This window comes from Topomyia yanbarensis, chromosome 2 (assembly GCF_030247195.1).
Source record: "Topomyia yanbarensis strain Yona2022 chromosome 2, ASM3024719v1, whole genome shotgun sequence".
In the NCBI taxonomy this organism is placed as follows: domain Eukaryota; kingdom Metazoa; phylum Arthropoda; class Insecta; order Diptera; family Culicidae; genus Topomyia; species Topomyia yanbarensis.
Genome location: NC_080671.1, coordinates 465,291,902 through 465,308,278, shown reverse-complemented (window position 1 = coordinate 465,308,278; position 16,377 = coordinate 465,291,902). Strand labels below are relative to the sequence as shown.

Sequence of the window (16,377 nt, the reverse complement as noted above, 5' to 3'; positions counted from 1 at the left end):
AATAATAAAATTGAAAAATAACTCCCATATCCACTAGACATAACGTTCCATGGCGACATGACCGGAAACTCTAGTGATATGGGGTAACTCTCTCTCTCTGTCAGAATGTGATCCGTACACCGAAAACTAAAGATCAGAATGACGGTCCGCGAATATATGAAGCGCCGCAGGGTTTCAAAATCGAATTTATACACGCGAAGTCACATACACGCGAGCACACGCGACAAACACGTCAACATATGAACGCTTAAGCCCTTCGCGATCATCTACGCACACCTATGCCCGAGATCGCGTAAACTTGATAACACTCCGGCAATTGTGTGAACGTTTTAGTACTTACGACGTTACAAACGCGGTCTCAAACGCGAACCCGCAAACGCGCGCGATCATGAATCGGTCACGTCCGGAAATCTTTAGCCTTCATTCTAGCAATTTAGGTCCATACATTCAGTTGGACCAATCAAAAAAAATAAAGCTCATATCCACTAGACCACGCGTTCTACGGCGACATGAATGGGAATTCTAGTGATATGTAAGAACCCACTTTCTTCTGGAATCTGAACCGTACACCAAAAATCAAAAATTAAGTATCAGATTCACGGTCCGCGCGCGATCATTCTAGAACACACGCGAATATGCGAAAGGCACACGGTTATAAAATAGAATTCATACACGCGAAGTTCATACACGTTAGCACACGCGACATACAAACGCGCACGCGACATACAAACGCACACGCGATCGAGCACGTTAACGTACAAATGTTCGAGCCCTTCGCGATGATACACGCGATCGCGAGTCCCTACGCCCGCACATACCTGAACCGTACAATGAATATCACATTCAGAATCACGGCCCGCTACAATTGGCCTAATGCAGTGTTTTTTTGGGCGACATTGCCTGTCTCGTCTGCAAATTGTAGTATGTGATTCTGACGGGGAGCCCTTCCGAGAACCTAGCTCTACAGCTCCAGTAGGACAACTCCTGAAAAAAAAAATTACATTTAATCGCATTTCAACTATGTAGTTTGTGATTTTTTCGTTGGTTTGAGAATTTTCAATTTTTACCATGTCAAACAGCACAAAGCAGTATTTTGACTTCTCCCCAGAACATTGCCGATTTGATAGCGAGAAAAGTAGTAAGAGCAAAAGTGCCGAACGGTGTAAACAGCAAAAGCAAAGATGAACGAGCAAAGAAAAAATCATCACAATAAAGACGTCTCACTTAAGGGGGTCTTCTACTCTCACTCATATTCCTTGGCATGTTCCTAGGAACCGAAAGATACCCATCTCCGGCCTTTTCTAAGATACTAAGCGCGGCGCACAACGATGGCGCTTGTCTATGGAAAAAATCATTGTTTAAAGAATTCACCGGTCCATCCTTGACGGTTTATGTATATGTGATCATCTGTGAATGGTCCATGTTTTTTTGGGGACGAGCAAAGCGTACCGAAGAAAGGATGCCTCGGACATGTTGAGAAGCTTATGGGCACGAGATTACGAAAACTGAAGAAAGAATACAAAGTATCGGTGGGAAAGGAAAGGAAAAGTTGACGGACAAATCAATCGGCGAGCTAACAAAATTTTATAGGCTGGCGATCCGGAGAAACTTAAATTCTGTAGAACATATGCGAAATGCAGTCTGGGCTTCCCTCGAACACTGCTCGTAATCGTACGAAAATCCTCAACACTCAAAGTGTTCACTCAGCGAGGACAGTTGGTGCAAGTGACGTCAGGCCGAAGCAAAAGGAACTTTAGAAACTTTCGAGCATGTCAGGATTTACGAAAGTCTACCATTAAATGATTTATTAGAAAGATGCTTAGGAACCCCTCACCCAAAACATCACTGAGTCTCTTAATAGTGGAATCTGTGCCTTAGCGCCAAAATACTTGCACACATTCTGGCAGGCAGGTGGTCGATATTGCGAATTATTTGGCAGTCAGTATCTTCAACCAAGGATTTTAATCGATATTACAAGCTATGGCGGTGATGGGAATTACATTGGGGTCTGAAGCTGAAAGATGTGCTACTCGACTCAACGGTGAACGTATCACTCGCTCTGAACGTAAAGTTGGTGTCGCGGCAAAAAAGGCCCGAATTCAACAGAGGAAGTAAAATGTGGACAACCAAGAAGATTTTTGAGATGAGAAAGGAAAGGTAAAATCTACAACCCCGGTATAGCAGATTAACTACCACGCGTTTTCTCGAAAATAGTATTTTCTAAGCGATCAAGTAAGACTCTTCATTTCCGATTTGAATAATTTTTTCTCCAATTGTTAAGAAAACATACCGCTATGTTTTCCCGAGGAGGGTTTGCAAAAGGTCAAGTTGATCCATTTTAATGACCCTTAATAATAAACATAACGTAAATATTGGAAATTTTCACAAATCGTTACATAACTTTTTCAAATTATTAAATAAAAAAATCCCTCTCGGGAAAACATAACCAACGTGAATATAAAATATAAAAAATATGAGTTTTCTGATATCCCAATTTGCCAAAACTTTACTTAAGCGGAGCCCATGCAGATTCGACATTAATATCATTAATGCTGTTTCAAAGTCGCGAGAGATTTTTCTTTTCATCTACAACAGTAAAATTGAAAAGTCAAAACATGTATCTTCAAAATAAAAAAAAAGTTTCAAAATCCATTGAGTAGATGCTTTACAATTTATTCCCAAAAAAAGTGCTCAATTTTAGGCCTCGCGAGTAGAAGAGCCCCTTAACCTCCTTATACGCAGCTCATTCGGGCTCGATTCACACTCCTGCTAGGTTAATTTTTTTTCTAATGTGAATAGAGACAAATACTGCTTAGGTTAAAATTTGTAGCACCTTTCGAACGGTACATAAAGCAGACAAATGATCGAAATGATTTTTACAAAGGCAAAACCCGCCCACGACCACTCCCCTATACCAAAACAAGGTGATAAATTATTTGCATTTTTATAGCGTATATTGCACTATATTGAAATTGTAGTCTCTAGTTTTATGTCGTGCAATGCGAATCAAAGAAGTTAACACAGCTAAGCTAACGCACCGTGCCGTATCAAATAAACTATCTGAAAAAATTGGAATCATATTTTGTTTAACGCATAAGGTTGCGAAAATTTGGTCGTCTAATCAATTTTACACCACAGTGTAATATGTTCAGGGATGTACTGCTGGGAAAAAAACCATCTTCATGTGTTTTAACCGAGTTTTCTCCCAAGTCATTCGGCAAAAAAACTAGAATTTTTTAGCTTTATCGAATTTATTTGCTAAATGATTTACTTCATATAAAATTCTTCCATTTTAAAAGGTATTAAGCATCATTTACAATTAATTGGCGCCAAAATATACCAGTTCGTTTATTGAATAATAATCTCAGTTACTCGGAGACTGATTAGTGCATCGTATGATTCATATCCATTGTCTAAACATTATTTGGGACAGTTGACAAACATAATGCTATTTTTATCATTCTATGGGTTGTTCATTTTTAACAATATTGAGTGCTCAGTTCGCTTGAAAGTGGAAAAACCTGTAACATGCGGAAAGAAAGTAGCGCAAAAATTCGTCGAAATTTCCATAGCGACACAATTTGGTACTTCACTTGACATGTTTGTTAAAATGACACCATCGCAAAAATTAAAAATAATCATTTTGCTATTTTGCCAAAATGATTCAAATTCGGTTGATTCCGACCGCATAAGATGTCAAAACATTCCGACTCCTGCGAAAGAAGACAAAGGAGTAAGTCGTCGAGTAACTTGAAGCTAATATCCTATTCCACGCGTTCCTATACCTTCTTCTTCAAACCCTTTCTCTACCTTGAGCACTATAGTTATAAATACGTTTCATATGTTTCAGTCTCTTACTAATTAAATGTCTTTAGAATATAATATAAAATAGTTAAAAATTCAAAATGTTCATGAAGTTGCAATCTATACAGTAGAATGTAAAAGTGTACACACGAGTACGTTAGAAGCTTTTCGTATTTGCCACACATAATATAATTTTGCAAGTAGAAATCGCTTAGCTTAATAGCTGTGAGAATGATGATAATATCACTACGTTGAAGCGAAAGTCAAATGCAGTCACAATATAAACTGGAAAAAGGGCAAAAGGCACATTTATCATATAGAAACCTGTCTTGGCAGGAATAATAATGCAAATTTCTTCGCTCTGAGTTGCTCTGAACATTATTTGCATATCTTAAATTAACGAACAAGTATTGTAGTTTCCATCGGCTGTTCGCTGAGTTGCTTCGAAAATTCCAAGAACCAACATGTGGGCTTTTGCATTTCTCGGCTCTCGGTCAGAACCGATGGTGGATGAGAATATGTGATTCTCTTGCCTTATAGCACCAGTGAAAAGTCTACGGAATGGTCTGTTTCAACCGTAAATAAATAATTGTCATGGGAGTAAGAAGCGGAGGTAAGGCCGTAAAATTCCAATTCGCTTTGGTCGAGACGTACACATCGGCTGTTGTGTTTAACGATGATGGTCGAGCTACTGCACTGTGAAGGATAAGATTATGAGCTTGAGTGTTGTATCTGTCTGTGTGGTACGATTAGTATAGAGATCTTTCGATTAGTATGGAGACCGAGGGGCATTTCGCATTATACAGTTAACATAGGATCCGCGCGTTTGTTTGAGAAAGTGCAGGAACTTTTATCCACTTATATCCAGACTTATGTTCACTTCCATTTGCTATCAGATTATGCTTTTGGAATTGTTGGCCGCTTGTTTGAGAAAAAGTTTATTTCTAAATCAAGGCTCCCCACTGTGTGGTAATCTAATCGTTTATTTCGATTATAGAGGTTTTGGTTTTAAACTGAGTGTCATTTGCTACTTTTTTGGGTTTGAATAATTTCTAACCTTATGGTTGAGTGAGAACCCAAACCAGATGAGCTGCTAGGCACTAACCCTATGTTGAGCCTCTCTGATGGTAGGATGTTCCAGTGATTGCTAGTAAAGTTAAGGGTCAAACAGAATTCAACATTGGTCCAACGTTGGTGAACCAATGATCCAACAACAATTGATCAGAAGTTGATCCGCCATTTTTTTCTACATTAACCCTACATTGCATTGCAGGATAGTCCAATATTGGTCTGATATTAGGTTTATTATTATCCACAAATATCATTATTTATTTCCTTGCTTTCCATCCTTATTAAATCGGATCGGCTTATTATCATAATATCTCATAACTGGAAGATTTCAGTTTCAATTGGCACTACTGAAATTTTTCAGTTCTGGAGAACACAAATGATTGAGTGGATCCGTAATCAGAGATATTTACGCGCACTACTGTGTGAACGACAAATTTTTTCCGGACTCACGGAGCTACAATTAAACTACAGCAATGCACCCACGAGGAGCAAACTCCTTCGTGCAAATACTGTATTCAGACAGCACATCATGAACAACCTTGCGCGGAAGATGCAGATAAGAAACCAGTCCAAAACTGAGTTTTCAATTCCAATGCCTGAACCACAAATTTGTGGTAGCTGTTCAGACCATGATGGCCATCGCAAAAGAAGCATCCAACACCCCAAAATTTATTGTAAGTATCATCGACCAAGAAGGTAGCAGGAAGCAGTTTTAATACTGGCGACCTGGGCGTGAAAAACAAGGAAGAGTTAAATGACACCCATAACGCAGTAAGAGAGTTGACAAATGTTTCGCCCTCGCGAAAGAAGGTCTCCACTCGCAATAAAAAGTTGCGAGCACGAGATCCAACAGATAAATAATGTTTGCTTGAATTTTTCTTTTTATATATTGCGAACATATCAAAGGTTTCACGGCTCCGTTAAGCTACCGTTATGAGCCGTGTCAAATAAAATAAAAAATATGGATGTAATCAAATTTTTGCACCACCAACTTGTTTTTGTTCTTTGTTCCTCATTCTTGATTCCGATTTCACTTCCTTAGGATGCTGCATGATGGCCTAGCATTTCTCAATTGGTCGCAATTTGAGGGATTCAGATCGTTTGGCACGAAATTAGCCTTAGCTTTGTACAACTCTTTTGAGTAATGGCACGAAGCTACAGTCGGCTAGAAAAGCGTAGACTATCGTGAGACCTAAGGAATTGAAGTAGCCGCTTTGGGAGGAATTCTTTCAAAAATATCAGTCCATTGACTGTTCTAGTTATATTGAACGTGGTGGTCCGCTTTCTATAACGGCAAATTGCCTGCCAAATCGTGTATTTTTAGTAAACTTAGACATCTTAGACCTCAGGGACGTCGAACTTATGACGAGCAGTGAAGAAAAAAAAACGCAGACATCAGCCGATAAGTCTTGTCATAGATGTCGAAATAATGCGGTTTCGTCCACAGCTTTCGCACAGGGGATTTTCCCACTGTAATCTGATTTCATCGCGATTTTGGACTTTGTGCATCTTACACACACGTTTTGTTCAAATGCCGTTTTTCGCCGCGGCTCTCACTGAACTATTGTGATTCCTCTTGAATGCTTCGACTAACCTTTTGTGATCCTTCACACTATACGGAGATCCATTTCGGCCACTTTTTTCCTTCCTAGGGACTATCAAACGTTCGTCATACCGTTTCTAAACACGACTTACCGTAGATTGGACCAACCAGTTTCTTGTTGACGGCACAAAGAGAGATTCGAATCAAAAATTTTTTACACCGCTTACATTCTTTCGACTCCATTTTCGCAATGGCTTCACAATTGCTAGTGAAACTTAATGTTAACAATACACATTGATTTAATTTCACCTATAGTTTCAATAGAAAATACGTGGAAAAAGTCAGAGTAAATTGAAAGTGCTGCAATTTAATTCCGTACACCCTTTACACACCTCCGGCCTATTACAATTTGTGTTCATCTATACAGTATCCAAAAATATAGGACAGAGTAAATTAATTTAAAAAAAAACACCACAATCTTTCCACCTTAAAACTTCATAATCTGAGTTATGTATTTTCTGAGAATTTATTATTTCCCCGCCAAATACGGGGAAAAGCAATTACTATGATTCTATTGACAATAACAATACACATTGATTTAATTTCACCTATAGTTTCAATAGAAAATACGTGGAAAAAGTCAGAGTAAATTGAAAGTGCTGCAATTTAATTCCGTACACCCTTTACACACCTCCGGCCTATTACAATTTGTGTTCATCTATACAGTATCCAAAAATATAGGACAGAGTAAATTAATTTAAAAAAAACACCACAATCTTTCCACCTTAAAACTTCATAATCTGAGTTATGTATTTTCTGAGAATTTATTATTTCCCCGCCAAATACGGGGAAAAAGCAATTACTATGATTCTATTGACAAATAATTCGCCCTAGTATAACGACTATGACCCATGACGGCAAGCTGATGCATCCAGTGCACAGTGGTCCAGAATGCAAATTTAGCAGGAATTTCAAGTTTTTACTAAAACTTAACAACTTGGCCTTATTATGTCTTTAGGAATGTTTTTGTAGTTTGTGAACTCGTGTCTTTCTTAAGACATTAGTTAGGGTAATTCTAATTTTACCAAGATCAACCAATTAATTTGTTATCATTCTGGAGAGCAATGCTACACTCAAGGAAGTTGTAGATCGACAAGTTTCAGAATAGTTTGTTGAAGACATATAAGCACTATTTGTTATACTTTTCAATTTACAACAACCAAAGCTTAGAGTGTTTCTTAGAAAACTGAAACAAGGTTGAGGGGTTTAACGGTATTGCAAACATCATCAGGCATATTGCGTACATCAGCACTAAAGAACATCTGCTTTAAGATGGTTATTGCATTACACCTCGATAGTGGTGCATCGAGGAGACCGAGAGGGCTTATGCGCCTTTTTTATGTTCTATGTTTCCTCATACTCTGCACTTGCGCATACAAACGCTCAACCACTCTGGTCTGTGCGCGGTGATGTGGTTGACTGGCGGGTCGACGTCCATTGACTTTTGGTGTGTATAATTTTTGAAGTTTTAATTTTTCATTAAGATGACTTTACAAGTACTTTCAGATATATTGAAGGAGAACAATTTGTCTCAATGTACTGAACAACTTGCTTCTTTCGTTAGAAAGTTATACATACATACTTTACGAAAAATAAACCATTTTGAGTAAATATAGCAAGGTTCAAAAAAAATTTGTATTTGGCTTTGTTTGATGATGTACAAAGTATGATATTCCATATGTAAAAGTTTTCATAACTTTGAATCGAAAATAGTTTAGAGTTGAAAACTGGTTAGTTGTGCAAGAACTGCAAAAGTTATATAAATAAAAACCGTTTTTCAGAAGCAAGCTCGTTATTTAATTTTAGCAAAAAGTTAAAATTTCTGCCCAATTTACATTCTGGATCGCTGTGGAGTGTACACGGCGATTCGAGAAAAGCACCATGGCATTATTCCTTGTTTGATCTGCGGTATGAACGTTATACATATGCGTTATTTTTCTCTTTCTCGTAAGTTGCATTCCAATCGATTCATTCATTCGTGATGATGTCCCATTCTTTTATTTTTTTCTTCCTCCTAACCAATTTTTTACGGTCGTTCAAGTCCAGAAGCTCAACAATAAAAGTTGCTCACTCTCATAACAAATGTCAATATACTCTAGCATACAACGTCTCGTCCTGCCGATCATACGGATGCATTTTAAGAGATACACACGATGTTCTCTTATTTGTTTGTGTCTTGTGCCCTTTGATTTTTTTTATCTTATTCCCGTGTGAGTGGCTGGAAGACCTTGTAAACCTTTTGTCTACTGGGTTTAAAGTTTTTTTTTCTGCTTTTGCACCTACTTGATCCTCATTTGTGTAATCATGATGCCATTCTTGTTTTGATTTTAATAAATTATGAGCCGGTAACACTCGGAATAATAGTTTTGAGGGTGGTCTGTGTTGTGTATTTGACACTTTTCTGAAAAACATCCAATGTGAACTTATAATCAGTACTGATAACAGAGTAGCAGATAGATCTCTTCAGAACATATAACTGCAATAAAAATTTCGGTACTATTCCACTGTTTATTTCCCAGTTAGTTTTGTTATGTTCATTTCCACTTTTTACGGAGCTTCTATACATTTTTTGCGATCGGGATTCCTCGGAAGTAGAATCCACTAAGCAACGAGAGATGCTCTACTCATCTCGCGAGAAATTCGCGAGAGAAAAATTTCTCGTGTTGGTTCCGATGGAAGGATTCACTTAACGTTTCCCGCACTGCATGGTATCTGAAGCATGCACGTTTGTGTGGCAGTTTTCAAATCCCAATAGTGTTCAATGTAGAATTTAACTGTACACGTCGCAACACTCTAGATTGGTGACTGCATTACACCAGCTAGTTTCCGTTTTCGATTTGCTAAGGCTAAGTAGTGGAACACAAGCAATTAATAAAATCAACATAACGAAGCGCCACATCGATTGAATGACGACCATAAAATAAACACAGAAACACCCACTCTCGGCTCGGACAGCATCTTATATTACTTGGTTTCACTGCTATTCTCATGCATCTTTCCTTTCGCCATTGAGAAGCCATACAGACGATAGGATTCATTCAGTTTCGTGGCGCGAACTCTACTCCGTGTACGACGATGCTGCTCTCAGTTTATCGTTGTCTGGCAAACGGTTAGCATCGTATCGCGCCGGTTGGATGTGAAGAAAAGAAAAATCGCGGATTTTTACGGAACTTACTTACGTTGCCTAGTCGATCCAGTGTCGGTTTCCATCTCGTCTTAGTATTGCCTCAAACATTAACCCCGATTTATTAGATCTTATGAGCATCTATGGTTGGAAAAGTGCAATAACTTGGACTCGAATGTTCAGACAGGAAGATGTGTTGAGCCATGATCGTTTTTAAAAGTAGTGAACAGGAAAAAGGAGAAAAGAAGAAAAAAATGAAATTAAGCCTTACAAGATCAAATAACAACCGCATGGGAAAGAAGAGTGCGTGAAGTGAAAAATCGTAATTAAGAAAGCTGAAAATTATTAAAGAATGATTGTTTTATATCATTCACACAGTGCATTCACGAACCCCAGACAAGTTGATCGACATATGGGGATTCGGCTGATAGGCCTGAAGAAAAGAATCAAATAACTAGAAAAAGTAAAAATAAAGCGTGCACTGTTTGACCGATCGAGAAAGAGAAAGGAAGGAATCGGCTCTACAAAGAGGTGTTATTCGAGAAGCATGAAAATACAAAAATATATCATCTGATTAAATAAATGCTCTTGAGTAAAGTGGAATAAGTTTCAATGTGTAACAAAACATTCTCGGAACAAGCATCCTATCATGAGCTCATCAATAGGTGTTACGAAAATTCTCACATTTTATTTCATACTTCTGTATTTATTTTTGAAAGTGAAAATGTGTGTCGGTTCAGTTCGTGCTAGTAGTGGCATTAGTAACAGTGACATTAATTACTACGACAGTGATGAGTCACTTCAGACAGTCCCAGTCGTAGCGTCGGCTCAGTCGAAACCTACCGGTTTTGTGAATTATAGTGCGAAAAAGAATCGTCACCAACACGCGGCAGCTGCCACTAAAGCACACCACGTGCGCCACGAACATCACTATATGAAAAATCGACACATCACTCAGGCGGAGCAAGCACTTCGCGCATATAGAAGCAATTTTGAAACTATGGACTCTAGAATAGACAAACATCGACACAGTATTCATCATCAGTCTCAAAACCGCCAGGGCAGAAGATCACATCATGTCAGCAGAAAATCTTTTAAACAAAACTATGACAAGAGTTGGCACAACTTTAACCCATCCGGTAGTTCATCACTCCCGGTGTCCCTGCCAGCCACATCTAAGACAGCAAGTCACGAACGAAATGTGAGGTATGTGCATTTTTATGCTTCAGGCTTATTCGGAAAGTATGGCAAATATGACGTTCGTTTAAATTGTAAATTGAGAGAGATTCTCAAGTGTTGCATTTTGTTTCATCTATTATAGTTCAATAAGTCGAATTTATTCCAAAATTTAATACAACGGCTATATGGAACACGATTATTGATTCATTTCTAACATTTTACGAGAGACTAGACTTTTACATTTGTTCTGAAAATTGAACGAACATGAGATATTAAAACACCAATGAAGACTGATTAAGTTTTATTCTGTTTAATCTCGCGTTTCTAAACTAGCACCCTTAGCTCAATGGAACGTTAGCGATAATCTGTATTGTTTTGAAATGAACATCGTTGGACCTGTAACTTGTTTTGTTGCTCTTTGCTCGAGTAATAAACACTATAATTGGAATTCTCGAAAAATACTGACACTACTGATGAATCATATAGCTCTTTAGGTTCGAAAAAATAACATAGCCTTAGGGGGAGTTACACCTTGTATGTGTTTTTGATGATCTTTTTTTAAATTTATTATAAGAAGACTAAAAGAGATTTTTTTGTACTCTATTATGCTTTCATTGAATTTAATAATGCAATTGTTTCATTTGTCGTTGCTCTGATGGCAAATTATATTAATAGTACCTCTTTTAAAATTACAGGAGGGTCAAACTGTGTACAAGATTGCGTCTATTCTGGTAACCTGAAATCAAGAACTAAATATTCATTGTACTTGTTGTTAATGTAACTAGGTCCTGATCGTTCATATTTAATTTTTTTGGTATTTAATAAAATGGTGGGCGATTTGCATTGCGTTGCGCTCGCAGCTATTAGTAGATTGCATACAAACAATTATCATGTTGTCTAGGGCTCATCTAGTACAAGTACGATAAATGAACTGGAATGATCATTATCTCTTGAGTCAGATAAACCAATAGCATAAGAATCGTCATTGCCGGCCACGACCATCCTCACCGGTACTTAGTATATCATGTGGAGCCTACTTAAAGAAAGACCACCGAGCCAACGACGTTTCCATTAGTAGCACGTTGGTTAGTATCCGAGTAAGCGCGTGTTGTGGAGAAACACTAATGGCATTTTCGTTTTTGACAGTGTACTACACCGGTGTAATCGGCGCTACACGCATTCAAACTTGGGTGTAATCAGTCTATCTCTTTCTTTGCACTACACCGGTGTAGCACCAAGAAAAAATGAAAACGCTATAAGTAAAGCGCGAAGGGATCCAGAAATAATGTAAAAAAAACAATTTGTGAAATCTTGAATTTTGAATGATTGAAAACAACGTCTATGTAGCTTTGATTTTTCATAAAATGGTGGACAAATGTTTGAAAAGTTATTTTTTTGCCTATTTTTTTTGCAGTTGTCAAAAATCAGCAAAATATAATTTGCAAAAGTCAATTGGGATTCGAATATGCCGATATACAATTTATTTTGTTATAATTTTTAATCAACGGGATCTGCAATCCCCTAATTTCGTTAAACGCTTTTAACGGCTTATAGAAATATCAAAAAGATCGATATTTTTTTACCCACAAGGAGTTCCGCTTATGTTTAAAAACCATGTTCAAAAAATAAGACACGAAATTGAATTATTACAGAGCACGACCGAATATAACAGTCGGAAGGACACACTTTGTTGAATCAGCTTCAATTATATTAGAAATTAAAAGTTGGATATGAACTTTGAGCGCAAAACAGGATTAAGATTCTTCTTCATAAGAATTGTTTATAAAGTTCTTTCCAAAAATTCGGCAAGAAGAAGCCCAACTAAAACCATATCATCCGTACACTGTAAAATTTGTCCATCGTTTCATTTAAGATTAAAAGTCGTTTAAAAACTATTTTTGAAAACCATTTATTTTTGGCCGAGTTTTTGTGCTTTTGATCTATTTATGAGCAGATTATAATGGCTCGGCCTCCACCACTCTTGAATAATATTGTAGAAACAGAGAGTAGTATTTACTCCTTTTCTCTCCCATAACTTTTGCATAAATATGAGACAATGCTCACTGATTTTTCAAGTGATTATGCTGCTACCTGGTGGTTTGTCCACAGGGTAAACCCTAATAAATGTAAGTTGGTTTTATACAGAATAAAATTGACGGCTCTATCAGTTCGTTTACGGCAATCATGGCGAAAGCAGTGAAGTAAATACGTTAGATCAGCGATTCTCACCTGACGTCCGCGAACCCCTAGAGGGCGGTCAAGTCGTTGCTGGGAGTCCGCAAAGACAAAAATCTTTTCCGGACGGATATCGAAACTTTAAGTTTTTTTTTATATATTTCGTTTATTTGGCGCGGCTCATAGCGGTAGCTTAACGGAGCCGTGGATCCTTCATTTGTTTACAATATGTAAAAAATAAAAATGAAAACAAAAATTATTGATTGTCCCTTGGATCTCGTGCGCGCAACTTTTTATTGTGAGACCTTCTTTCGCGGCTCGCCTACTGCGTCATGGGGACCATTTAATTCTCTCCTGTCCTCCACATCAAGATCATCATCAAAACTTCAAGTTTTTTTTATCGTACCAGACTGAAAATGATATATTGACAGCATATAAATCGATGTTAAGCCGTGGAGGTCCGCAACCGCCTAGGGTAATTTCGAAAGGGTCCGCGATGACCCAAGGTGATTTTGAAAGGGTCCGCGGAGCAAACAAGGTTGAGAACCGCTGCGTAAGATGATTTGTAATTACCGCCAGCCTTACTTCGATGCGAAGAATCCCTCATTGTGGCGAATTTTGTGTCGGTCGAATGCAGCCTAGCGCCCATATACAAGATTCACCCAAAAGCAACGGCTTGAGGTGTTAGTCAAAGATGTATTTCCTGCGAATCACAACGAACGACGAGACGTAGGGGAATTATGGTTAAAACCGACACCTTAAGCTTAACACTTTTTCTAAGTTGCCACAAAACCAATAAAATTATAATTTTTATGCAGAATTCTTCTTCAGAAAATTCTTAACAAGACTTAATTTTTTCAGCGCTTCAAAAAATTTATTTCATTAAAAAATATTGGTTGTAAAACTTGGTAAACAAAGTGACTTTTTGTAAGCACTGCGGGTAAAACCGACACCCCATAGGGGTAAGATCGACACCCCCTTTAATTTATTTTCTCTCCACTTGATTAAAATCTTTATCTTTATTAAACATGAGATATATGCTTGATTAATAAAGTGTGAGTATGTATGATGCAAATATGTGCTTTTTATTGCTTCATCATGTAGTGAGGGGAAGAAAGTTCGAAAGCGTAGTACTATAAATAAGAGTATTTTATGCTATAGGATTATTTATTGATATGAGTATTTCCAAATAATCCTTGCGCACATCATTGCAACCTCCAGTGTCATTTTATTTCATAAGAGAAGATTTTCAAGCGTTCTACGTTCTGCTAATTGGATTCATTCACTTATAAGTGACACACACACTTCTTAGTAAAACTATCTTTTTCAGATTTGATTTTTCGGACTCTGATCATCAACGATCTATTGGAGTATACATAATATCATTGTCTCATTGTGATAAAATTCGTCTATGACAAACCAAGAGAACACTATAAATTCGGTTTGATGACCTTTTTGCAGAAATAGCAAAAGTTTCGTTAGAATCGGATAAGCAAAAATTCCAATTTTTGATTTTTAAAGAGACTTACAAGAAATAAACACAATAAAAGTATTTCTGTGTGTTTCTGCTAATACTATAGTGTTCTAATAGACTAATTGAAGTGTCACAAAGATCCCCAGTATTTTGAAATGAATCGCAACTATACACAACCATCTTAACAGGGTGTCGGTTTTACCCTAACCATAGGGTGTCGGTTTTACCCCAACAGCGCACATTTTTTTATAAAAGCAATTAAAAATATTGAATTTTTCAAACTCGTCTTCAATGCACCTAGTTGATCATAGGACAGGCCGATAATAATAGGTACTGAAAAATGGGGTGATGTGAAAAGTTTTCGTTCGGTTAAAACCTTAAAATCTACCAACGAAATTTTACATCCAGACGAGTATGAACGCTGCTGTCGAATGTTTTGTTAATTTTTATGACATTCGGCGCACTAACGTAAATCCATTTTTTCTTCAAATGCTCTAAATAAACGTACTAATAATATTGTATCATTATGAAATGAATAAAAATTTGATTTCTAGGAAAAGTTGTGGGGTGTCGGTTTTACCCACAGTGTCGGTTTTTCCCACAATTCCCCTACCTGACACTGTACAGCAATGACTGACAGTGAACAGCGACGTAAAATGCAGCTGCCATATCTTCTCAAAGAAGGTCCTCTTGTGCCTGACAATTAGTGGAAACGAGATGTCAAAGCTGGTCTTTTCTTCGCACCTCGCAGTCAACGGGGAGTTGCGGTCTTCATTAATAAACACCACCCGAAGGACGATATCATGTTCTGGCTGGGTCTGGCCTCGGCACAGTACTAGAAGTGGTCGCTTGAGGAAATGGAGCGTTTGAAGATCCTAGTCGCATCACTATCCCCCCTCCCCGGTCCCTGCCCACTCATCGTGCTCCAGCTGCCATTAACTCGAAATTTCTGGGCGAACCTTCAGAGGAGGATTTATTCGAACAATTTCGTGACCAAAACCGAAAAGGAACCAAGCAATATATCGACCTGAGAGTTGAAGAATATGTCCACTTCTTTCGTTTAGGCGGCTATGACCAACTCTCCGGTCAACTGCCTTACAGTCGTCCGACAGGGAGTTGATCCATTTCTGTGAAATCATGAATTAATACAGGCATCAATGAAATGTTGATATGTTTTGATATACTGGATATATTGATACTAGTTTTTTTTATTATACTTATATACTTAATGATGGGCGATTTCCTGCAACGGGTATATGCAGCTTTCTTCTCATCGATTCAGAGCTGTTCAAATGTATATCTGAGACAAATGGTACCAAATGGTTTGTTCGACGGACCCTTAATGAGTCTGTTATCCATTCACCTAAAAATCAAAGCACTAAACATACCCATTCACATAGCATCAATAGTCGGAAAACCACCACATATAATAATTCCATTTAACCTCGTCCGGCCTCCAACAAACACACGAGATTGGCAATAAAGTTTAAGTTTAATTGAGTCGCATTCTTGGCTTACTAATTGAGGTCTCCATAGCTGACCTTGAGAGTTCCGTCGCTCACACTCAAGCTTGCCCGTTCAAAAGTGACATTGTGAGTCCATCCAGATAAAACAACACGTCCGAGAAATACGTCAGTTATACGGATAATATGAATAATTGTTAGTACTTAAATAAAAGATAACAGTTGTAATTCCCTGCTACATACCCCATGATAGTTGGGCTAGTCATTTTCCATGTTAGATAATTTAAATTTTTGAATTTCATTTTTTTTACTAAGCTTCCCTCTTTACATCATTGGGTTGTGCATACTCGAATGGTACGATTCGTTTGAATTCGTTAAATTTCGTACGTTTCGATTATACAGCTTTATCGTTGTCGATTGCCATAAGCATTAGACCTCTCCACATTTTGAAAAAGTTTTGAAATATACATGGGTCAGCCCAAAT

At 37.7% G+C, this 16,377-nt stretch overlaps 1 protein-coding gene across 4 annotated transcripts in view; it reads left to right on the top strand.

The window, feature by feature from the left end:
• The window catches only part of LOC131686117 (uncharacterized), a 280,208-nt gene that overhangs the window by 64,518 nt on the left and 199,313 nt on the right, over positions 1-16,377 (top strand). For 3 of the 4 annotated variants that reach the window (XM_058970274.1, XM_058970273.1, XM_058970275.1), the window contains exon 1: positions 9,585-10,808. The exons of the other annotated variant lie outside the window; for it this stretch is intronic. In XM_058970274.1, the coding sequence (XP_058826257.1) occupies positions 10,252-10,808 (557 nt within the window). In that variant the 5' untranslated portion in view covers positions 9,585-10,251. Of the gene's footprint in view, positions 1-9,584; positions 10,809-16,377 lie in introns of those variants that run through there. 4 annotated transcript variants of the gene reach the window in all.